Genomic DNA, 26609 nt, shown 5'->3' with positions numbered 1-26609 from the left:
TGAAATAATTTTTCTTGAGGGCAGGCCTTTGGTAAGGAGAATATTCTGGGCAAATTTAAAATTGATTCCCTCCCCCACCCCCATGCTAGAAGCCCTAGGGAATTTTTTTCCTCCAGTCTTTACTATGAGACCTTGGTAAAATTCCTGGAGTTAAAACTCAAAAAAGTATGGGCTCTCTACCGAGACTGCAGCCGCATACCATCCCCCAAACTCCTACCAAAGTTTTCATCTTTCAAGATAATCCATACTAGACCTTCCATCAGTTCATCAATTTCTGCTTAAGTATTCCTACCAGTTATTGACTCTTGAAGTTATTTGTGATTCTCTATATTCAACTGTCTCCAGTTTTCAGGGAGGCAGTTGCCTTGTGACCTCAGTCCTCTGATGGATTTAAGAATTGTTAACTGTCAGTTCAGCTTTTTTTCTTGTTCTGAGAATGAGTGACAACTTCTAAGGTCTTTGTATGTCTGACAAAAATTTGGAAGGTCTTTGTCCTTAATCTTTATTCTTGGGATCCCTGGGTGGCGCAGCGGTTTGGCGCCTGCCTTTGGCCCAGGGCGCGATCCTGGAGACCCGGGATCGAGTCCCACATCGGGCTCCCGGTGTATGAAGCCTGCTTCTCCCTCTGCCTGTGTCTCTGCCTCTCTCTCTCTCTCTCTCTCTGTGTGTGATTATCATAAATAAATTTAAAAAAATTTTTAAAAAGAATTAAAAAATCTTTATTCTTGTAAAGTCCATGATGTAGACTGCTAGTTTAGAACTGAAATATATAAATAACATGTGATTATATTTTGTGTTTGATCCTTATTTAAGGAATGGGACCCAAAAAATTCTCTGTAATAAAAGATACCCATGAACTGCTCTTTTAATTCTGTATAATTAGAGGAAAAGACTTAGTGCCTCTGGTAAGCCAAGAATTTAATTTACATCCATTGTTTTTAGTACTTTTAATACTATTTCTTGGCCAGAGTGTTCTTTGAATAAGCAGTGCCAGGATAAAGGGGATATTTGAAAGAGGCCTCCAACTTACATTTAACCATAGTATCTCTGCTTTCTGCTTTATGCATAAAGACTCTAAGTCATATTTTGTTTGAAAAGACTGTTCTGCTATAAAAGACATTTGAAAGCTTTTTTTAAGAATACATTGTTTCTCATTCATATCTAGCTAATAGCTGTTATAGAAAAGACAAAAATTATTTTCCCTTGGGAGGAGTGTAACCTGTATCGTGTTTATATTTAGAGTTGTATCATTAAAGAGTCAAAGAGAATTTATAGGATATCAGTAAACAAACATTTCCAAAGTGGAAACTGTTCTTTTTAGAAACTAGGGACTTAAAAAAAAAAAAAAAGAAAAAGAAACTAGGGACTTTTATTTGCACTAATAAAATTGATATTCCCTGGCCACCTAAGAATCTACTTAAGTGATGTTGAGGCTCAAACTACTGGTTTCCTACTGAACCTTTTGCAGTTGTATTTCCTCCTAAAGATTCTAATATTAGGTTTTGTTACTCCTGTATAATCCTAAAGATATTTTTGCATCAAGATGGGATTTGAATAATCAATGGTCTCATGGGAACTAACAGAGAGCAACATGGAAACATCAACTTCACTCTCTGTGACAAATGAATGAGAACTTACAGGCAACTAGAATTTCTCTGTAAAGGTTCTTCTAATTCTTCCAGAAGTATCACCCAGAATTCATGGTAAATCTTTAATTTCTTCTAGCAATTGAAATTTCAGAAATAATGTAGTGAGTTTGAGTTAAATGAAAAAATTGAAATATTTAACAAAAACTGAAGGCAGTTTGATGTATTTTATTTTAAGGTAAAGAAGGTTTCTAAAGACTAGTTGATTATGATACATAAAACTGCAATCTTGATGGATTTGGAAGTATTTAATAGAGGGTAAGATGTCCAGAGTAGAAATTGGTAATTCAGGATACATCAGTGACTGCTTAATTCTACTTAAATTACAAGTTTTGGTTGAAATTAATTCAGTAGTTAGATTACTTGACAGCTTAGACTTCACTTTTATGGCATTCTTTGTCCAAATTTTGTGGTCATAAGGCCAGAAGATATCTTTAGAGGGTTGATGTTTTGCATCCTGGAGTTTTTATCATATTAGCACAATGTCTAGCACATAAAGGGCTTTTAATTAATATTATTGAGTGAGGTCAATTAATGAAGATTGGCTTGATTCTGTAGTCAGCAGTTCTTTGCTGACCTAGCCTGTTGGCATCTTATATTTTCAACTGTAAAGATGTAGCCCTTGCTGTTTCTCCATTTATAAAATATTTTATGTAAAAGCTATAGAATCAATGGGTATTTTGTTATACTTGTTATTATACTTAAAGTTTGAAATAAGCCTAAAAAATAATAATAAGCCTATATAAGTGTGAGATTAATTTTGTGTAATACTTTTTGGTAATATTAGTTTAAGATACATTCCTTGGGCTACTACTGATAGATAAAAATATCTTATTAGGAAAAGCCCTAATTCATTCCACAGCTGATGGCAGAACTTTTTATTTTACTTCATTCTTCCAAACACTGGATACCAAAGAATATTTAAAGATGGTACCTATAACCAAAAATTATATACCATGACACAAATTAGTCAAATTGTGTCGAAGTCCTTTTTAGAGTTATTTAAAATATTTGCGAATAGAATTTACTAAGGTGTGAGACTTAGCCTGTAGTTTACTAATAAACTTTATTTATTCCTTAGAAACTATACACGGAATAAAGAAAATTATGTAACAGTGTTAACCTCTTAAATCTACTATGCTTTCAGAATTTACCAGCATTAAAAATAGGAAAAAAATTATAGCATCATAGGTACTGTGTATAAAATTATACTTCAGTTTTAACCGAGGCATGAACTTAGGTTTATTATCCAAGTAAATAGTCATGTGTTAGAATAGGAAAAGTTAGGCCTTTTCCAGTTTCTCCTTACCCAACCAGACATAGCTGGTTTCAAACTCCAGCTCTTGCCACATAGTTCTATGGCTCTGGAAAGTTACTTGTTTGAAAGCATGTTTTCTTTAGCAGTAAAGTGGGGATAATTTTACCTTTAACAAAGAGCCATCATAGAAATCAAATAAGATGATGTTTGCGAACATACTAAATTTAGAGTAAATAATGAGCAAACAGAAGTTCAGGTAGAGAGTGTAGCTTTATCATGAGCAGTATGAACCTATATACTGCCCTATCTTTCAAGAAGTCCAGGTGAGTATCCAGTCTCAAATTCATTTGTATGCTTTGTCTTATTAAAAACACACAAATACACACATCATCATTCATTTTTATTTTATCTCCAAGCTTATATTTAGTTAATTATTAAGTATAACATATTTATTGAAGTGCCTAAATTGTGCTTATGTACTTCTGTACTGCTTTCAGATGTGATTAAAATTTTGGTGGAGGGTACAGATTTCAAAAGCATAGTTATTTAAACAAGGTCCCTGAGAATATATTTCCTATTTTGTTGTATAAAATACATGACTGCTTCACAGTAGCAGTAGGTTGGTAGGTTAGTAGGAGCTAGCGCTAAAGGATCAAAGAGCAAAAAGGGAAATCCTTTTCTTTATAATTAATATTAATATTATTAATACTACTACTATTACTTGTAATATTGTCAATAGTATTAATTATTAGGAGGAAAGGAGATAGGGCCAAAGACATTTGGTTTTGAATATCTTCCAACCAAACTCCCTTCCTATGTTTGAGATATTTCCCATAATTTTAGTCTTACTAGACGGCAGGACTTCTCTCTTTCTACAAAAGGCAAAAAAGAAAAAAAAAGAAAAAGGTCAAATACTTGCTTTCTCCCCCATTACCTCTGGCAGCTAAGCCAATCAGTTGCTCCTACCTGTGGCTTTGAATCTGGATTGACTGTGGCAGACAGAGTGCTGTAGCAACTGCAGCATTTAGTTTGCAAGGGCACCATATTTAGTTTGGGGTTGTTCAGTTTGCACTTGCAATTTTTAGTCCTCTACTAAGGCAATAAATTAACTTCTTTTAATAATGAAGCAAGTTGTCTTTTTTTTGTTGTTGTTTTTCCATTTTAGACTTCGATGATTGAGTATGTAATAAAATTGGGTAAGTCTCCCAGCATCATTGTTGGTTTGGGCTCCCCCCGCCCCTCCAAATTTTAGCAGCTTGCTACTAAATCTCATGTGAATATAAAATAATGCATACCCTTGGTATTTCTTTGGCCAGAGAATGTTATCTGTGTAGAACAGTTAGATATATCAAGGGTTGAAGTAAAAGTTAATTCGTCCAAATTAACAGTATAACTTTTAAAATCTCTTTTTGCAGTATAGTTTTTTTGATGTACTATCATTTATGTGCATTTATTAACATTTAAATGTGCATCTTTTAAACTAGAATTTTCCTATTAAAAATACATATCCTATGTGTTTTAAATCAAATTATATGTTTTTGCAGCAGGAGGACTATTAAGGAGGGACATAGAATCCTTTTGGTTGTTAAAGAAAAACAGCCTAAGAACTTCAGCAACTAAGAAAACTTTAAATGAAACTGTCTGAATTAAAATGCTATTTTCAACCTTTTTATTTATGGGTTGTTTTTTTTTTAAGATTTTATTTATGTATTTGAGGGCATGAGCCTGGGGAGAGGTAGATAGAGTGGAAGGGGCAGATGAAGAGGGAAAAAGCAGACTCCCCACTGAAGAGGGAGCCTGCCACGGGGCTCTATCCCAGGACCCTGAGATCATGACCAGGGCAGACACTTAACCAACTAAGCCACCCAGGCACCCTCCTTTTATTTATGTTTTAAAAACAAAGGAAACAACCATAGCTTTATAGCCACAGATGTTTGTTTCTAAATTGTTCTTTTAAATATGGTGAATTATTAAAACATCATAGTATGTATTATTAATATATATAACCTACATAGATTGCAGGTTTTTAAATAATAAAATCTTTAAGGTAGTAGGAAAAGTATGCTTTATTTACTTCACTTATTTATATGTTTATGATGCCTGAGAAATTGCTTGATGGAAGGAAAAGTGATAGTAATAATCATTTTATAATTAACACCAATAAAGTAATGGTTATTGGCTTTATTTTCAGGTGGAAAGTGGTGTAACCTTAAGTGGCTGTTTAGGGTAACTAGAATCCACAAACTTGCGCTGAGTAGCCATATGCAAATAATTTGTTCAGTTGAAACAAACAGCTGAAAAAAAAAAGAATTTGGTGAAGGGATTTCAAATAAAGAAATAAAAGCTAATCCTAAGCTTTATCTGCCACCATTTATGTAAAGAGCAGGGGACTAGCCATTATAAATTGTATTGATGATATAATTGAAAAATAATATGTATCTTTGAAAGATGGCCAATGATGGAGCAAAAAAATCATCAGATATGTTACTATAATAAATGTATTCAATATTAATTAAATTTATCATTGCTTTGCCAGATATTGTAAATCTAGTTCCTATCTTTTATGATAGTAATGAGATCAAACGAAAAGTGTTGTTTCATTTCTTTTAAGTTGGAGTAGCATATATGTTACAATTAAGTACAGGGTTCAGTAGAAAGGAAAAGATAGATGCAAAAGAGGAGGTAGTTTACAAAGGTTAATTAACAGATTCCAGAATATAAGTGAAAGAATTAACTCTGGAAGTTAAGTTAATCTCTGGCTAAGATCAAAGACAAGGGGGGAAGTTTGAGTAATGACAGAATATTTAATACAGAGAAAGAGGAAGTTAGAGCATCTCTCATAGAATAAACTTAAATTCTTTCAGTAATAAGCCCTTTTTTTTTTTTTCAGACACAGAACAGTAAGGTAATATCCCTAAATTTACAAACTCACACTATTTGGGGGAAGACAAACTCTAAAACAATCAAATTGAAATTTAGTGTTTATTTAACAAAAAGTGAAAAAGTTCGGAGCAGTTTCTATGGGAAATGTTTTCTTTTTTTTTTTAAAGACTTTATTTATTTATTCATGAAAGACACAGAGAGAGAGGCAGAGACACAAGGCAGAGGGAGAAGCAGACTCCATGCGGGGAGCCCGACGCGGGACTCGATCCTGGGTCTCCAGGATCACGCCCTGGACCGAAGGCAACACTAAACCTCTGGGTCACTGGGCTGCCCTGGGGAATGTCTTCAGAAGTAGAAATTAATAAATTGCAATGATGAGAATCAATTGATAATTGGGAGCATTAACTTGGAGGTGGACTAAACTTTATTGAGCAAGACTTGGCAATTTTGGGATAGTTGTGGGGAAAGTCTCAGTGTAGGTAATTAGTGAGACGGGTATGGTGAAAAGACGAGAGATTACTAGTGCCACCACTATGATTGCTTTTGCTACTACTAATGATCATCATAATAGCTCTTATTTATTGTTGGCCTAATATTTGCCAAATGACTTTACATGTGTCATCAGATTTAAGCCTCACACCCACCCTGAAAGGTAGATTGACAATAAGTAAAATGAGTTTCAGAAATGTTATTTGTCTAGTGCTTCCACCTGTTGTGCACAGGAGCCCCAGGGGTGGAGGTGTGCTAATCACATTGGACATGTCAGGAAATGTATTATTATTTTTCAGCAGATAACAGTGAAGTGTCTTAGTGAAGCGCATTCATTTAATTGGTAAAGTGGGGATCCTGGGTGGCTCAGCAGTTTAGCGCCTGCCTTTGGCCCAGGACGTGATCCTGGCGTCCTGGGACCGAGTCTTGCATCGAGGTCCTTGCATGGAGCCTGCTTCTCCCTCTGCCTGTGTCTCTGCTTCTGTGTGTGTGTGTCTCTCTCTCATGAATAAATAAATAAGATCTTTAAAATAAAATTAGTACAAATGTACTATATAGCCATACTGTAGCAGCAGTGTATCAAATTTTATGAGTAACAGTCCCAGTTGTGTATAAAAACACACATATGATGGGGGCAGGGATGCAGGTGAGGGGTGCAGCTTAAAGGAAGTACCTCAAAATTTTAACAGTCTGGGCAATTAAATCACAGGGAATGTTTATTTTCATTAGATACTCTTGAATTTTTCTGGTTTCTTTAAATGAACGTGTTATTTTGGATGGCAGCGGTACCTTGATGGAAGGGTAGTAGTAAGGAAAATTGTTCTAGACACACTAGTATACAAGTAGCGCATCCTACCTTATCTCTTTCTGTATCCCATTCCAGAAAAATCAGTAATATTCTGCAAACTCAGTATCTGTTTTACATTGAAATTGCGTTTAAGCTTTAAAAATCTACATATTCCATGTAATGTATTTGGAAACTGTAAGTTATTTCTACCCTTATATGATCATTGCAACTGCTCCATTCATAGTTATACTAGAACTTGTATCATCACCAGACAATGAATGAATGGTTTGTATGACGAGTAGTTAGATAAATAAAAAAACAGACTTAAGATGAGGGGAAAGGTAGTAGTTAGTAGGGAAATATTAGACTGTGCTAGGCAGGTAAAATCATGAACTCTTGAAAATCCCTGTGATCCTAAAACCATACATATACACAGTTTTATATATTTAGTAATTTGAGTTGACTTAAAGAAGCACTAATTTTATCCCTTTTTCTAGTGACTGGCAAATTCATCAATCTTGGGTGTTGTAGTAATCTTGATTCATTTAATGTACTGCTGGAATATTTTAGAATCAGACATCATTTTGACTAGTGACTAGTAGTACATTTGGATTTTGGGGTGTGTGTGTGTGTGTGTGTGCAAACAGCTTTACCTTTCAATTAATAATTCATAGTATTTAGGTAAGATATTAAAAACATAATAAGAAATGCCTCCTTGAAAAAAAAGAAATGCCTCGTGACGATTATTAGAGCTCCAGTCATATTTATTTCATATTTAATGAAATAGCATTGTGAGTACTGAAGATTAAAAGAGATTCTAAAACTAAAACGTACTTATTAATTTTAATTACACCATAAGCTCTTCTTTTTGTTACATCTCCATGACTTACTTTGTAACTATAAATTTGTACATTTTGTTCCCTTTACCCATTTGCCCAACTGCCATTCCCCATCTGACAACCACCGGGCTGTTCTGTTTATCCATGAGCTTAGTTTGTTTTTTTAAGATTCCACATATCAGAGAGATTATATGTCTTTCTCTGACTTCTTTCACTTGGCATAATACCCTCTAGGTCCATCCATGATGTTGCAGATGGCAAGATTTTATTCTTTTTATGGCTAAGTAGTATTCCATTGTATATGTGTATACCACAACTTTTTTATCCTTTCATCTATCTGTGGACATGTAGGTTGCTTCCATGTCTTGGCTTTTGTAAATAATACTGTAATTAATGTAGGGATGTGTATGTCTTTTCTAATGAGTGTTTTCATTTTCTTCAGATAAATACCCGGAAGTAGAATTACTGTATCATATGGTAGTTCTATTATTTACTTCTTGAGAAACCTTCATACCGTTCGTCACAGTGGTTCGTCACAGTTTTCATTCCTACCAGCAGTGCATGAGTGTTCTCTTTTGCATACCTTCACCAATACTTGTCAGTTCCTTGTCTTTTCTTTTATATTAGCCATTCTGACAGGTGTGAGATGATATATCTTACTGTGCTTTTCACTTGCGTTTCCCTGATGATGAGTGGTGTTGAGTACATCTTTTCATGTACCTGTTGACCATCTGTATGTCTTCTTTGGAAAAATATTCAGATCCTCTGCTGTTTTATAATTGGGTTATTTTTTGCTATTGGTTTGCATGAGTTCTTCATATATTTTGGATATTAATCCTGTATTAGATGCATGATCTGCAAATACTTTCTCCCATTCAGTAGGTTGCCTTTTACTTTTGTTGATTGTTTCCTTTGTTGTTCAAAAGCTTTTAGTTTGATATAGTCCTACTTATTTTTGCTTTTGTTGCCTTTGCTTTCAATATCAAATCCAAGAAAATCATTGCCAAGACTGATATCAAAGAGCTTACCACTTATATTTTCTCCTAGGAGTCTTCTAGTTTCAGGTTTTACATTCAATATCTTTCATCCATTTTGAGTTAATTTTTATGTATGATGTAAGATGTTTTTCATTCTTTTGCATTGGTCTGTCTAGTTCCCCCAAAACAATTTATTGAAGAGACACTCCTTTCCCTACCATGTATTCCTGTCTCCTCTCTTGTAAATTAATCAATCATAGAATGTGGGTTTATTTCTGGGCTCTCTACTGTTCCGTTGATCTGTGTGTCCGTCTTTATGCTAATACCATACTGTTTTAATTGCTATGGCTCTATAATACAGTTTGAAATCAGGCAGCGTGATGTCTCCAGCTTTGTTGTTCTTTTTCAAGATTCTTTGGTTATTCACGGTCTTTTGCATTTCCGTATAAACGTTAAGATTGTTCTGTTTCTGCCAAAAATGCCATTCAAATTTTGATAGGGATTGTATTGAATCTGTAGATTGCTTTAGGTCGTTTGGACATTTTTATAATATTTTTCCAAGCCATGACAGCTTCACAATAAACTCTTGGTATGTGTCTATATAAATGAATATGAATGTATTGAATATGAATGTATGTATAATGATTTTGGCATTGTCTTTTATAGTTCAGTATTCAGTTACTCTTGATTAAAATTTATTTTAAAATTTCTATCATATATACCACACATCAACATCTGGTTTATTTATTTATTTTTAACATCTGGTTTAAATACAGACCTACTTTTATGACATCCATAAAAAATCAAGTCCTAAGAGAGTTCTGCTGTAAACTTTAAAGATACTGATTATGAAAATATTTGAGTCACTAATTCATAATTGAAGCCTTTAATATACTCTTTGCTGTCTGGATACCAGTATTCTCTTTCATTGCCGTATATTTTAATTACTAAGAGAAAATAGTATCTGACTTTCTTTAGGTTGTGTCCTTGGCTACTTATCCACTCAGACCTTTGTACGTTGTTAAGCCCAGGTACCTGAGTGAGTAGGGTATGACATTAGAGAGGTGAGGACTGTGACTTCTTAAACATGGACAGACAAAATGTGAATTCAACTAAAAAGCCAGACTCGCCAAAATTTGTAGCATTCATATTGTTAGATCTAATATGCTAGAGTTTATTATGTGTACTGTGAAGTCTATAAATGCTTAAGCAGCTTCTAAAAGTATAAGAAAATATGGCATTTGTTTATAAAATAATTCTCTGTTGTGTTTTAAAAAGATCTTACTTGGGACAGCTCCGGTGGCTCACCGGTTTGGCACTGCCTTCAGCCCAGGGTGTGATCCTGGAGACCCAGGATCGAGTCCCACATCGGGCTCCCTGCATGGAGCCTGCTTCTCCCTCTGCCTGTGTCTCTGCCTCTCTCTCTCTCTCTCTCTCTCATGAATGAATGAATGAATGAATGAATGAATAAATAAATAAATAAATAAATAAATAAATAAATAAATAAATAAATAAATAAAATCTTTAGAAAAAGATACTGCTTACTTTCAAAAGATTCTTAGCTGACTTCACTGAAGGTAGGGAATTGAGAATGAAACATAAAGTCTTCAGTATAGTTGAATGATTTGATTTAGAAATATAAACACATTTTCAGAATAATTTCAAAATATTCTGTGAAATGAAATAAATGTAAGATTTGCCTACACTATTTTGCTTATTAGTGTTTTTGTATACTGGTCTGGGGCTTTTGTATTAGGAGAGCAAGTGTTCTGATTTAAACGACATATGCAAATGCCAGAAAATTTCTACTGCTTTTATTTTTTCTAGGTGGTTTCAGACACCCTCACAGGTTTTCTACCATGCAGCAACTGAACACGGAGGAAAAGATGTATATCCAGGGCAATGTCTTTGGGAAGGTTGTGAGCCTTTTCAGCGACAGAGGTTTTCTTTTATTACCCACTTACAGGTACACTTTCTTCATACTATTTGGTCAGTAAGTCACTTGGTTGCATTAAAGATCTTGATGCATATTCTTTTACTTCCTCTTTCTCAAAAAGGATAAGCACTGTTCAAAAGATGCCCTGCTTGCAGGATTAAAACAAGATGAACCAGGACAAGCAGGAAGTCAAAAATCTTCTACCAAGTAAGAATCATGAGTTTACTTTCTATTGTACATACAAAAAGGAAAGTCAGGAATCTAGGCAAAACATAGTACCAGTGAAGACAGCTTAGCATATAGACCAGAGACCTAGGTTTAGCTGAGCTCTTCCATTCACCAGCTGTGTGACCCTGTCAAACTGTTTAAATTCCCTAAGTACGACTTTTCATTCTGGCTAGAATGGACTTTGTAGCTATAACATTTTGATTCTAAGTTATAGACAAGTCATTAGAAGTAATGACAGATGATATTTGAGAAATGCTTTATTAACTGGAAATGTATATATGGTTCTTTGTCTTTTGAGAGAGTAATTGAATATGTATTTGATAATGGCAAATAGATTTCTTCTTAAAACGATTCCTCGGGCAGCCCCTATGGCGCAGCGGTTTGGCGCCGCCTTCAGCCCAGGGCGTGATCCTGGAGACCGGGGATCAAGTCCCACGTCGGGCTCCCTGCATGGGGCCTGCTTCTCCCTCTGCCTGTGTCTCTGCATCTCTGTGTGTGTGTGTGTGTGTGTGTGTGTGTGTCTCTCATGAATAAATAAATAAAATCTTAAAAAAAAAAAAAAAAAGATTCCTCTGAGGACAGGCCAGGGTGTCACGGGAAGACTATATACATATCACATTTTCTTTATGGTTAGTCATTTACCTGTTATTTCATGACCATATACTTATAATGCATGTAGTCAAGTTCTAGTTACAGATTCCTTTAAGAGCCTTATTAGATTTACGTAGTATTTATCTCCTGTTCTGTTTTTGAGGCCTTTAGTTGTAGATTCTATAACCTAAATAATATATTTAACTGACAAAATGTGAAGATAAATTGATTTGTCACCATTATTGAGATACTGATGTGTACCTGGCATTATGTCAGAGATACAGAATTCTAAGAACAAGATCAGTCTATAACTTCACAGAACTCAAATTCTAGAAGAACTAGAGGTATGGGAACACAGAAGCTGCTTACACACTCTATTCATTCCATTACTGTTTAGTGAGCATCTAGGTGCTGGTCACTAAAGTATGATATGAAGTATATGCGACCTAGGTACCTTTTGCTGTTCAGTGTCTTAGAGATCCAGTGAGAAATAAGTAATTCTTACTAATCTAGTGTAATAACTGCTAAAATGAGGACATGTTCAGGGCACTGTGAGAGCCCATGTAAACCAATCTAAGAGACCAAGGAAGCCTTTCTGATAGGAAAGTGCAACCAAACTGAGACTCAAAGAATGACAGATAATTTGTTGGGATCCCTGGGTGGCTCAGCAGTTTAGTGCCTGCCTTCGGCCCAGGGCATGGTCCTGGAGTCCCGGGATTGAGTTCCACATCAGGCTTCCTGGATGGAGCCTGCTTCTCCTTCTGCCTGTGTCTCTGCCTGCTTCTCTTTCTCTCTCTCTCATTAATAAATAAATAAAATCTTAAAATTAAAAAAAGAATGACAGATAATTTGCTGAGAGTCTCGTAAGCCATACTGATGAGTTTGGATTTTATCCTAAATGCAAGGGAAAGTCCGTTTTCTCCCAAATATATTTTTCTATAATTTTCACTGTATTTAATTTATATATATTATGTAGGATGTAAGTATATGTTGGAATAGGGCCCCTGGGTAGCTCAGTTGGTCAAGCATTTGCCTTCAGCTCAGGTCATGATCCCAGGGTCCTGGGATCCAACCCCATGTTGGGCTCCCTGCTCTGCTGGGAGCCTGCTTCTCCTTTTCCCTCTGCCTTCTACTCCCTCTGCTTGTAAAATAAATAAATAAAATCTTAAAGAAAAAAAGAATATATTGGAATATATTTGGTTTTGCTTTTTGAAGAAAAGATATATGGAATATCAATTACAATCAATCAAAAATCTTTGTCACTTATACCTAAACTCCAATAACAGTTGTATCTATATATAGATATTCTTATCTGTAGACATATATATATATAGACATGGATGTGAACTGGTTTACAATTTTAAGATAACTTTTACACTCAGAATTAGTATACTTATATTTAAAAGTGCCAGAAATAAACCCACATTACAGATATGAAACCTGAAGCAAGGAGAGACAAATTGAAATTTTCAAAGTCACACCAAAAGTTATGGTGTCAGAAATAGACTGTGTTTCCTCTGGTGTGTGTTATTGCTCTTTCCACCATTGCCTCACGAGAATGCAGGAGATATTGATGCAATTTTTCTCCTTGACCAAGGAAATCTAGTGTAGTTTCAATCTTCTATGTAAAATTTGTCTCTGCAGTCCTTCCATTCTGTATCTTTCAAAAAGGACAAAAGTATACTGAAAGGATTGATTGAAATGATCAAATAGTGATGAAAAATAAGATGATTTAACAAAGTAGTAGTTTGAAATACAGTGTTCAGCATAATTTGTTGTTATTATCATGTTAGGTTGTCTTTTTCTGGATGACCTATCCCTGTTTCAACATATTCTTAAGTAATATTGTTTTGCTGTTAGATACTGTTTAGCAAAAAATAACTTGCAACTCAGGTTGTAGACTATTTTCTTCATTGTTAAAAATCTTCATATGACATTCAAAGATGTGAAGGACACAACTCTGATACCATGTTGTATTGATTTTTATTCCATGTTTAAAGCACAGAAACTTTAAAGATGGACTACACTAGAACATCTGTTGTTTGCTTTAAAATTGTTAGATTGGAAAATAAAAAACTTGAAACTTCACCCTGATAATAAGAGCCCCTTTGCCTAGGCTGACACAAAGTAAACATAAATGCTAGGCCATGGGAACTTTTATTTATCCTATATCGAATTTCAAAGTAACTAACCTTTGGTTGGCAGGTTGTCACTCTTGTCGATCTGTCTGTAGCATCATGTTAACAATCTCTCTCTCTCCCCAATTTAGGCAGCCTGCTGTAGGGGGCACAGGCTCAACTCCTAGAGCACAAAAGGCCATTGTGAATCATCCCAGTGCTGCCCTTATGGCTCTTAGGAGAGGATCAAGAAACCTAGTCTTTCGAGATTTTACAGTAAGCAAGCCTTGAAAGCCTTATCTGTAAAGATGTGAGCACTGTATGATTTAGATCTTTATTCTTTTCTTTTCCTTTCTTTTTAAGGATGAAAAAGAGGGACCAATAACTAAACACATCCGACTAACAGCTGCCTTAATATTAAAAAATATTGGTAAATATTCAGAATGTGGTCGCAGGTGAGTAATCTGTTTTCCATAGCCAGAGTGCATTTAGATTATTTTACATGTAAATTAATAAGATTAGATATCTGTGTTTTATTTACTGTTTTTCTCATCGATTTTTGTGAATATGTCCAAAACCTTATGCTAAGGTTAGGCCATCATGATCTCTTAAAAGCCAAAAAAGTAAGGGTTGAAACAACTAAAAGGTGATCTTTTAATTTGTTGTTAGGTTGATTTTCTTGCTGACCATAGAATTTAAAGCAAAAAGTAGGTTTACTAAAGAGAAACCTTAGAAGTTTATTGGGGTGGGCAGGGCGGGGGTGGAGGGGGGGAGATGAATTGGAAAATGATTATGTATCATTTGACTCATATGGAATTAGGATGGATTTTAGTTTGGTAATTGACATGTTAATGAAGCATCAAAGTCGTAGATACTACTAAGATTCACTATAATGCTTTGAAGTTTAAAGTTTACTTTCTGGGGCTCCTGGGGTGGCTCAGTTGGTTAAATGCCTGATCCTCAGGGTCTTGATCTTCGAGTCAGGAGTTCCAAAAAACAAACAAATGTACTTTCTAATGGACTTAAGCAAGACAAACTCAGGATTTTATAGATCTGTAGAAATAGAAACAATCACTCTAATCCTTGAGAAAGCAAACATGGAAAGTTCTATTGATGACTTCTGGACTCTGTCTTCCTCAGAGCTTGTCTTTACTTTTCTAGTATTCCTTCTGCATCTTTAACTGACTCATTTTAGGGTCTTTTGTTGAGAAGTTGTCCTCTGAGATCTCCTGCCTTCTAGCTAGTGACTTTCTCTCTGAAATCTTCTCTTACATATTAGTAATCCCATCTTCCAGATGGATCCTGAATCTACCTTAGTTCTCCCCCACCTTCATTTTTACCTTGCCTTATTAGTTCTTTTACATTTCTTGCAATAACCTTCCAGCTGGATTTTCCCAACATAAATAGTGGTATCAATTACAAAAGGAAAAAAAATAATGAATTTGAGTATATCAGACTTAAGAGATGAATAAAACTTAAAACTGAAGTTCTAAAAATAGTATTTGCAATGCAAAAGTTACTATATTTAGTGTATCTGGTGTTCTCACAAGTGAATAAGAAAAATTATTAACATTCAAATAGAAAAGTAAGCAAAATTTTCAGAAAGGAAGAAATATGAAAGTTTAGTCACCATCTGAGGATACCAGCACGTTCCTCCTTCATTTGTAACATGGTTTCTTCCTACCTTTCTCACTGTATTTTCCTCTCCATCCTCCTTGTGCTTCATAGCCTGCACTTCAGTTTCAATCCAGCTAAGCCACATAGATTCCTAATTAAGCTAGACTCTTTCAGGTTGCACTTTTGTACCTTGGTTCTAGCGTTCATACTATTTTCCCTGCCTACGATGCCCTTCTGCCTATGGTGCTGGCCTTTCTAGAAACCCTTCATGATTCACCTTAAATAATAACTTTTGTGTGCTGCCTTCTATACCGTGTTCCCCTTCCTCATCAAGTTTGTTCCTCTATTACTTGTAACATTTATTATTTTTTTAATTTAAATTCAGGTTGGTTAACATACACTGTAGTATTGGCTTCAGTAGTAGAATTTAGTGATCATCACTTCTATACAACACCCAGTGCTCATCCCAGCAAGTACTATCCTTAATGCCCATCACCCATTTAGCCCATCCTCAACCACCCCCTCTCCCTCCATCAACCCTCAGTCTTTTTTCTCTTTACTTAGGAGTCTCTTATGGTTTGCTTCCCTCTCTATTTTTATCTTATTTTTCCTTCCCTTCCCCTACGTTCATCTGTTTTGTTTCTTAAATTCCACATATGAGAGAAATCATATGGTATTTGTCTTTCTCTGGCTGACCTATTTCATGTCACATAATACCTTCTAGTTCCATCCACATTGTTGCAAATGGCAGGATTTAATTCTTTGCTGGCTGAGTAATATTCCATTGTATATGTATATTACATCATCATTATCCATTCATCAGTCGATGGACATTTGGGCTCTTTCCATAATTTGGAAATTGGGGTGCATGTGCCCCTTTGAATCAGCATTTTGTATCCTTTGGATAAATACTTTAAAATGCAATTGCTAGATTGTACGGTAGTTTAAGAAACTTCCATACTCTTCCACAGTGGCTGCACCAGTTTGCATCTCCACCAAAAGTGCAAATATTCCCCTTTTTCTACATACTCACCAATAGCTGTTGTTTCCTGAGTTACTAACTTTAGCCATTCAGACAGACGTGAGGTATATCTCATCGTGGTTTTAATTTTAATTTCTCTGACGCTGGGTGATGTTGAGCATTTTCTCATGTATCTGTTAGCCATGTGTATATGTCTTCTTTGGAGAAGTGTCTATTCATGTCTTCTGCCCATTTCTTTTTTTTTTTTTTTTTTTTTTTTTGTCTTCTGCCCATTTCTTAAACAGATTATTTATTCTTTGAGTGTTGATTTTGATGAGTTCTCTATAGATTCCTGGATACTAACGATTTATCCAATATATCATTTGCAGACATCTCCTCTTCTGTTGGTTGCCTTTTAGCTTTGTTGATTGTTTCCTTCTCTGTACAGAAGCCTTTTTTATCTTGATGAGGTCCCAATAGTTCATTTTTGTTTCCCTTGCCTCCAGAGATGCACCTAGAAAGAAGTTGCTGCAGTCAAGGTCAAAGAGTTTGCTTTCTATTTTCTCCCCTAGGATTTTGATGGTTTCCTGTCTTATACTTAGGTCTGTCACCTATTTTGAATTTATTTTTATGTATAGTATAAGAAAGTGGTCGAGTTTCATTCTTCTACAAGTCGCTGTCCAGTTTCCCCAACACAATTTGTTGAAGAGATACAACATTTAATCTTACTGTTTTGTAAACAGTTTTTAGGGGTGCATGGGTGGCTAAGTTAAGTATCCAGCTCTTGGTTTTAGCTCAGGTCATGATGTCATGGGTCTACGGATCAAGCCCAGGTCAGGCTCTGTGCTCAGTGGGGAGTCTGCTTGGGATTCTCTTCCTCTGCCCCTCCCTCTTGTGCACACTCATGCATGCTCTCAAATAAATAAATAGTCTTTAAAATAGTTGTTATATGACTTTTTTTTATATGATTTTTTTTCCAAGTAATCTTTGTAGCCTGAACACCTAGCACAGTACTTAATATGTGGTTGATAATCTCTACTTTCTATTCATCCTTAAGATTCAAGATTCACCACCCTAGATGCAGAGCTCTTTGAAAACAGGGATCAAATATTGATTTTCATTTTTTGTGTCCTCAGTGCCTATCATGGTTTGGAATGTAATAGCAATTCAATAAGTATATGATTGATAGACGGAAGGAAAGAAGTCTCACCAATTCATTCTTTTCTAGAGTTTTGCTGGAATTTGTATAGATAATTGGAATTCTAAAAGTAATTTTAGAACTTTTTCTTAGCACTTTTTCCTCACATTCAAATTGCACATTCTTAGGCTTATAGCAGAGCCACTTTGGCTAGACTTAATATTACCCAGCCAAAAGTTTTCATTTTACTGTTTTTGTTTTGGTGTTGATTTTGTTACTCTATATTTAACTCTAAACCTTCCAAATGTCTTCTGGCACCTTCAGTTACTATGATCTTAGAATAGCAGAATCAAAAAAAAAAAAAAAAAATGAAAACAACCCATTATTTTCTTACCATTCAACCTCCCGGTCCAGGTTAGACTGCAGAACTTTATTCAAACATTTCTAGCAATGTGAAGTTTTACTTAGCAAGAATACTGACAGAATCTGGCAAAACCTATATATGTGAAGAAGAGAGTATAGGAAATCAGATAGCAGCAAAAGATAATTCTGTGTTGAGATTTCTCATCTCTGGTGGAATAAGTAACAGGGTATGATTCTTTTTAAGACTAAAGCCAACTCTATTTGCAATAAGAAAATTGCACATTGATAAGAAGATATATGGAAATTTACCTTTATTCTTGTAGTACAGTGTACTGAACAGTATGAAATGTCAGCATTTTTAAAATTTGAAATTCAGAATCTGATTGTTTGAATAATGTAAAATGTTTAAATCCAATTTATCTCCATTCTGATTAAGTTTGAGCTCTGGGGAATTCCAATATATTTCTCCTTCTTTTGATTTATATACCATTTGTCAATCTAATACATGGGTCTTATTTAAAAATCAAATGGTACTTTTCTATACACTAATAAGGAACAGTCTGAAAAATAAATTAAGAATTCCATTTACAGTATGTCAATCAAATAAAATACTTAGGAATCATATTAGCCAAGGAGATGGAAGACTTACACGCTGAAAACTATAAAACATTGTTGAAAGAAATTAAAGCAGACATTAATAAATGGAAAGACATTTCTGTGTTCATGGATTGGAAGACTTAATATAGTTAAGATGTCAGTACTACCCAGAGCAATCCGCAGATTCAGTGAAATCCCTGTCAAAATTCCAATGACATTTTTTTGCAGAAATAGAAAAATCCATTCTAAAATTCCTATGGGATTTTTTTTTAAAGACTTTATTTATTTATGAGAGACACAGATTGAGAGAGAGGCAGAGACACAGACAGAGGGAGAAGAAGGCTCCATGCAGGCAGCCTGACGTGGGATTCAATCCTGGGTCTCCAGGATCACGCCCTGGGCTCAAGGCAGTGCTAAACTGCTGAGCCACCCAGGCTGCCCTCCTGTGGGTTTTCATGGAACCCTGAATAGCCAAAGCTATCTTGAAAAAGAACAAAGTTGGAGGATCCATACTGCCTGATTTCAAAATTTACAACAAAGCTACAGTAATCAAAGCAGTGTAATACTGGCATAAAGACAGACATAATCAGTGCAATAGAACAGAGCCCAGACATAAGTCCTGGTATAGATGGTCAAATGATTTTCATTAAGGTGCCACTTCTCCATCCAATCAGAAGAAGGCAGATGGAGCTGGGAAAACTGGATATTCACATGCAGAAGAACAAAGTTGAACCCTTACCTACCACAAAAATTAACTCAAAATGGATCAAAGACCTAGAAATAAGAGCTAAAACTACAAAACATAGGGAGAAAGCTTCATGACATTAGATATGGCAGTGATTTATCAGCTATGACACCAAAGACAGAGGCAACAAAATGAAAAATAAATTGAACTTCATCAAAATTAGAAACTTATGCACAGTGGACACTATCACCAGAACAAAAAGGCAACCTACAGATTTGGAGAAAATAATTGTAGTTTTATGTATCTGATAAAATGGTTGAGGTCTAGAATATATAATGAACTCCTAAAACTCAACAACATAAATAGTTTGGTTTTAAAAATAGGCAAAGGACTTGAAAAGACATTTCTCCAAAGAAAATAAACAAATGGCCAGTAAGAACATGGAAAGAGGGGCAGCCTGGGTGGCTCAGCGGTTTAGTACCGCCTTTAGCCCAGGGCCTGATCCTGGAGTCCCGGGATTGAGTCCCATGTCGGGCTCCCTCCATGGAGCCTGCTTCTCCTTCTGCCTGTGTCTCTGCCTCTCTCTCTCTCTCTCTCTCTCTCTCATGAATAAATAAATAAAGTCTTTAAGAAAAAAAAAAAAGAACATGGAAAGAGGGGCACCTGGGTGGTTGAGCATCTGCCTTTGGCTCAGGTTATGATCCTGGGTCCTGGGATCAAGTCCCACGTCTGGCTCCTTGGGGGGAGTTTGCTTCTCTCGTCCTCTGCCTGTGTCTCTGCTTCTCTCTCTGCATCTCTCATGTATAAATAAGTAAACTCTCTAAAAAAGAAATGGGAAGATGCTCAACATTACTATTATTAGAGAAGCACAAATCAAAACCACAGTGAAATGCCGCCTCATGCTTATTAGAGTGGTGATTATTTTTAAAAAACACGAGACAGAAAACAAGTGTTGACATAGATGTAAAAAAGTTAGAACCCTTGTGCATTGCTGGTGCCGTGGTGCAGCCACTATGGAAACCAGTATTTCACTTTCTCTAAGAATTAAATATAGGATTTCTGTTTGGTCCAGCAATTCCATTTCTGGGTTTATACACAAAAGAAAGGGAATTCAACAGATAACTTATGCACCATTGTTCATAGCAGCATTATTTACAATAGCCAAAAGTTGGAAGTAACCTATGTCTATCAGTAGATGAATGAATAATTAAAATGTGGTGTTTGTATATATATATAAAATAGCATCTTATTCAGCCTTAAAAAAGAATGAAATTTTGAATACAGGCTACTACATGTAGCATGCAAAGGGAAATAAGCCAGTGGTACAAGGACAAATGTTGTATGATTCTACTTATTTGACGTACCTAAAATAATTAAATGTGTAAATACAAAAAGTAAAGCAATGATTGTTGGGGGAAGGAACACAAGGAACTTGCACAACTGTGTAAGTGTATGTAACGCCACTGTACTGACACTTAAAACTGCTTAAAAGAGGGGGATCCCTGAGTGGCTCAGCGGTTTAGCGTCTGCCTTTGGCCCAGGGCACGATCCTGGAGTCCTGGGATCAAGTCCCGCGTCGGACTCCCGGCATAGAGCCTGCTTCTCCCTTCTCCTGTGTCTCTGCGTCTCTCTCTCTCTATGTCTATCATGAATAAATAAATAAATAAATAAATAAATAAATAAATAAATAAATCTTAAAAAAAAAAAACCTGCTTAAAAGAGGCCAGTGTGAAGATAGTGCGAATATAATATAATATAATATAATATAATATAATATATATAATATAAAGCTTATGACAGAATATACTAGTCCCCTACTTCATCCCTGCTACCAGTCTTCAACAGGGAACTTTCAACAATTTGAACCAATTTTTCTGGTATTTACCTCCGTATTTCCAAATAATATGTTTATGTTACTATTTCTTATTTTACCTATTTTACGCATTAGCTGTTGACACTCTTTCTAAAGAATGGAATACCCTTAACACCTTTCATCCCTCGGCTTTTGCTTTCCTCATAATATTGTTGCATCACAGTTTTTGGTTAAATCTTAAGTCGGATATTGTCAGATTGTTTGATGCTGAGCCAAGTGCTATTATTAAGGTTTTCTTTCTTTCTTTGTATTTCTGGAGTTAATGATTGCCTTTTTCGTTAGCTTTTATGGACCTAATGGTGATTTCTCCATATATTTCAGTATTTCTCAAGCCCATATATAAGCTATCTAGCTATTCAGCATCTCTCACTTTTACATTTTTCCCCTACAGTCAAGACAATTTGCTTTCTAAGCCTAGTATACAGCCATTCTTGGGAATTCCTTCAATATCAAATCCCTTTTTCTTTCTTTTAAAAAAAAAAAGATTTTATTTATTCATGAGAGATACAGAGAGAGAGGCAGACACAGGCAGAGGGAGAAGCAGGCTCCACGCAGGGAGCCTGACGTAGGACTCAATCCCAGGACTCCAGGATCACGCCTGGGCCAAAGGAGGCACTAAACTGCTGAGCCACCCAGGCTGCCCCTCATATCCCTTTTTTCTTGAATCAGAATTATTTCCTTTACTTGATTGACTTGATTTACTCTTTCATCATAGTAAAGCATATCTTCTAATAATTTTGAAGTCCCACATATCAAAAATGTCTTTATTTTTATCCATGATAGTTTGGCTAGATATAGAATTCTAGATTGGAAAGTCCTTTTAAAAAAAAAAAAAAAGGCTGTGAGGGCATTGCTCTAATGTCTTCCAGCATGCAGCTTTGCTCTTGAGAAGTGTATAACATCCTGGCTCCCTTTCCTGTGTTTATGATCTATTTTTCCCCCTAGAAGTATTTTGGATCTTTTTTCCCCCTTAATTTCTAAAATTCTGATATTTTATGATAAGTCTTGGTGTAGGTGTTTTGTTGTATTCCCTGAAGTGGGCATTTCATGTCAGTGGATCCTTTTAATCTGGAGATTGACATCCTTCAATAATGGGAATTATTCTTGAATGTCTCTTTTTATAATTCTTTGCCTACCATTGTCTATATTCCCCATTTCTTAAACTTGTTTTTTAGATGCTAGACTCTTACAGATTGATCCTCTAATTTTCTTTCCTCTCTTAGCTTTCATTTTTGTCTACATAATAAATTTCCTGGAAATTTCTTTGACTTTATCATCAAATCTATTGCATTTTTACTTAGGCTTTAATTTCTGAGACATCTTTCTGAATCCCCCTTTTTGCTATTTTATAACACCCTGTTCATATGTTGAATACAATGCCTTCTCCTCTTTCTCTGGGGATTTTAGTGCTAGGATTTTGAAATTTTCTTCTGCTCCTTGTCAGTATAGTTGCTATTTCCTCTAAATTCCTCAAATGAACATATATTAAGAATAAAATGCCAGCAAGCCAGTTAGAAGCTTTGAGTACATGATCTCCTCTTGTCACTGGTTATTGCCTTTTTTGGTGACCCCTAATGAATCAATTTGTTTTATTAGAAGTCCTTCAAATGTCAGTCTCTAGAGAGAGATTGTTTCTCCAAGAAAACAAAATCTCTGATTTTCTTGCCTTTGGAGGTAGGCAGTTTGAAGGACGGTCAATGTAAAATCCAGTGTTATAGAAACAGAATGGCAGAGAAGAACCAGGGAGATATCACTGTATTTTAGCATGTTACTTTCACCCAATCCTGTTTTTTGTCTGATTGATTCCTCACTCCCTAACTTTCACTGTGTCTATGTTTCTGTAGGTTCTAAGCCTTTCTGGTTTAGTTTCTTCAGAAAATTTCCTCTAACTCATTTTGGTACTATTTTGGGTGAGAAAGGAGAAAAACCTGCATTCAAACTGCTAATTGGGTCTTAAATTGTTTTCAGTGTTGCTTACAAATTATTTTTCATTATCAAATTTATTAAAGTGACCTGGTGTTTAGCTTTTGTTAAACATATCAAAAAAAAACCTTGAAATTTGAAGAAAACCGTTTTATTTTATATTTTATCTAGTGAGTGCTTATTTTTTAAAACCCCCAAAAGTAAAATATATTAATTTATTTCAAAAATGGAATTGTCAGGCAGCCCGGGTGGCTCAATGGTTTAGCACTGCCTTCAGCCCAGGGTGTGATCCTGGAGACCTGGGATCGAGTCCCGCATCTGGCTCCCTGCATGGAGCCTGCTTCTTCCTCTGCCTGTGTCTCTGCCTCTCTCTCCGTGTGTCTCTCATGAATAAATGAATAAAATCTTTTAAAAAAAATGGAATTGTTATGGGGTCCCTGTCTGGCCATTGGTAGAGTGGGCAACTCTTGATCACAGGGCTGTGGGTTTGAGCCCCATGTTGAGTGGAGAGATTATTTTTTAAAAAAGTAAAATCTTGGAGTACCTGGGTGGCTCGGTAGTTGAGTGTCTGCCTTCAACTCAGGTCATGATCCCTGGGGTCCTGGGATTGAGTCCCACATCAGGCTCCCTGGAGGGAGCTGCTTCTCCCTCTGACTATGTCTCTGCCTCTCTCTGTGTCTCTCATGAATAAATAAATCTTTTAAAAATGATAAAGTAAAATAAAAAAAATTTTAAAGTAAAATCTCTTTTAAAAAATTGTTACTTTCAAATCATCCTGGTGATTTAAATTTAGTTTTCTAGTTTTATCCATGTGACATAAAAATAAATACTTTTTATTTTATAAACGTGTGACTGTTTATCAGTTTGGAAAAATTAGTGTAATTTGTGAAATATTTGAAACTGAAAGATTTTTCTTTTTCAAAATGTTCATTAATTATAGAGCAAAAATAATTTATACCACTGTAATTTTTTATTATTGAAATATAATTAACATACACTGTTTCAGGTATATAATATAAAGATTGAACAATTCTACTCTACAGTACTTCGCACACATCAATATAAGTATACTTTTAATCCCTGTAACTATTTCACCCATCCCCTTACCCACCTCCCTGCTGGCAGCCACCAGTTTGTTTTCTGTATTTAGCGTCTGTTTCTCTTTGCTCATTTGTTTTGTTTCTTAAGTTCTATGTCCGTGAAATCATACGATATTTGTCTTTCTCCAACTTATTTCCTTAGCATTATATCCTCTAGGTCCATCCACAGTGTTGCAGATGGCAAGATTTCATTCTTTGTATGGCTGAGTAATATTCCATTGTGTGTGTATGTGTGTGCATGTGCATGCATGCTCACACTATATCTGTTATCCATCTATGAATGGACAATTGAGTTGCATCTATATCTTGGCTATTGGAAATAAAGCTACAATAAACATAAGGATGCATGTATCTTTTCAAATTGTGTAAGTTATTTATAAATCAAGTTGTACAGGACTATTTATTTCCAGAAAAAAAATTGTAGAAATTTCATAGTTCATTTAAAAATTTGTTTAATAGGAATGCCTGGGTGGCTCAGTTTGCTAAGTGTCTGCCTTTGGCTCAGGTCATGATTTCAGGGTCCTGGGATCAATCGAGCCCCTCAAGAGGCTCTCTGCTCAGCAGAGAATCTGCTTCTCTCTCTCTCTCTCTCTTTCTTTCTCTCTCTTTTCTCCCTCTCTTCTTCTCCCTCTCTTCCTCTCCCTCCTTCCTTCCCTCCCTTTCTCTCTCCCCCTCTCCGCCTGTCCCTCCCCACCATTCGTTCTCTCTCTCTTTCAAATAAATAAAGTATTTTTAAAAAATCTAATAAATTTTTGAAGTAAATCTTACCTAAAGTATAAAAAACAGAAGTGTAAAGCTCAGTGAATTATCACAGAATGAATCACCCACATAACCAACTATCCAACTTCAGAAACAGAGGAATACCAGTACCGCAGAGTCTTTGAATCTTCACCTGTCTTTATCCCATTTTCCTTAGTGAGACCACAGTCCCTGATGATACACCACAGAATTTTGCCTGATTTAGAATTTTATATAAGTAGGATCATATGGTGTACATTCTTTTGTATTCACTTTCGTATTCAGCATTGTGAGATTCATTCATGTTACATGTAGCAATACACGGTTCTTATTGTAGTATAGAATTCTGTTCTAAGAATATACTCAAATTTGTTTTTTTCCATTCTACTTTTGGTAGGCATATTGGTTGTTTTCAGTTTGGAGCTATTACAAATAGTGCTGCTATGAACATTCTATACATGTTTTTGGCCATAAATATTTCTATTGAGCTTTTAAGAAGGGGTGGTGAGTCATAGTATATTACAACTTGAGTACATAATGCCAAACAATTCCAAAGAGATTTTATTAATTTGTGCTCCCTCCAGTGATGTATGAGAGTCATAGTTGCTCCCCATACTTGCCAACAATTGGTATTATAATTTTAATTTTTAGTATTAGCCATTTTGTGGGGTAAAGTATGGAAATTACATAAAAGCAAATATCAAAATAGCCAAAAAACGTGAAAGATAGCTCTATAATCTTTAATCTCCTTTTTTTAAATAAGACTTATTTATGGGACGCCTGAGTAGCTCAGCGGTTGAGCGTCTGCCTTCAGCTCAGCGTGCTCCCGGGATCCAGGATCAAGTCCCATATCAGGCTCCTTGCAGGAAGCCTACTTCTCCCTCTGCCTGTGTCTCTGCCGTTCTCTTTCTCTCTCTCTTATTTTACAGTTGTTTTACTTCTTCATTTGGTTTCCTATGATAAAAATGGTACAGTCTCCATGTGTTCAATTTTAGTTTTGAATTTCTGTGTCTTTTCCCTAATTTTTTTCCCTACAATGTTCATTCAAAATTTAGAAGTCTTTAGCTCCTTCCTCTTGTTTAGTTCCTTTTACCCAGGGTTATTTTAATGAAGGCACTGCAGTTCTTGGGTAATCTCATACTGGTTGATTTTTTTTTTTCTGACATTTAATGAAGGAATTTTCACACATAAAGGTAAACTTGACATAATTTTGAACACCTATAATATACCAATCACCTAGCTTTTACCATTGACATTTTACTGTACTTTTCTTATCACATAACTATTCATCCTGTCATTTCTGGTTGATTTTTACCACTTTTCTCCTCACCACTCAGCATCACTCTGTTTTTGCTGGACAGTGCTCACTTTTGTCATTTTTTTTTGTATACATAGCCACATCAATATTGTAATTTTAGGGGTAGAAAATTTGTTTTTTAAGTTTATAAAAAAGAGGGCACCTGGTGGTAAGTGTCTGCCTTTGGCTCAGGTCGTGATCCTGGAGTCCCAGGATGGAGTCCCACATCAGGCTCCCCTTGGGGAGCCTGCTTCTCTCTCTTCCTGTGTCTCTGCCTCTCCCTCTGTCTCTCATGAATAAATAAAATCTTTTTAAAAAATGTGTTTAAGTTCATAAATTAAAAAGAAATAGCTGCTTTTTTTTTTGGAGTAATATTCAGGTGATAAGCTTCACTTAATGAAGGGAAAGAAAAATCAGCTCTAGAATATGATTTTTATTTTCAAATAAAAATCTCGTAAAAGCAACCATCCTAGGGGCACCTGGGCAATTCAGGTGGTTAAGCATCTGACTTTTAGTTTTGGCTCAGGTCATTAAGTAATGGGTTTTGGGATTTGAGCCCTGCATCC

The 26609-nt window shown here is 35.5% G+C and overlaps 1 protein-coding gene across 6 annotated transcripts in view; it reads left to right on the top strand.

The window, feature by feature from the left end:
• The window catches only part of ARID2 (AT-rich interaction domain 2), a 167432-nt gene that overhangs the window by 137095 nt on the left and 3728 nt on the right, over positions 1-26609 (top strand). For all 6 annotated transcript variants that reach the window (XM_026000163.2, XM_026000164.2, XM_072765490.1 and 3 more), the window contains 4 exons: positions 10707-10845; positions 10937-11022; positions 13904-14027; positions 14115-14206. In XM_026000163.2, the coding sequence (XP_025855948.1) occupies positions 10707-10845; positions 10937-11022; positions 13904-14027; positions 14115-14206 (441 nt within the window). The remainder of the gene's footprint in view (positions 1-10706; positions 10846-10936; positions 11023-13903; positions 14028-14114; positions 14207-26609) is intronic.

This window comes from Vulpes vulpes, chromosome 8 (assembly GCF_048418805.1).
Source record: "Vulpes vulpes isolate BD-2025 chromosome 8, VulVul3, whole genome shotgun sequence".
In the NCBI taxonomy this organism is placed as follows: domain Eukaryota; kingdom Metazoa; phylum Chordata; class Mammalia; order Carnivora; family Canidae; genus Vulpes; species Vulpes vulpes.
Note: the sequence above shows the minus strand (reverse complement) of the source record. Positions and strands in the feature narration are given on the sequence as shown.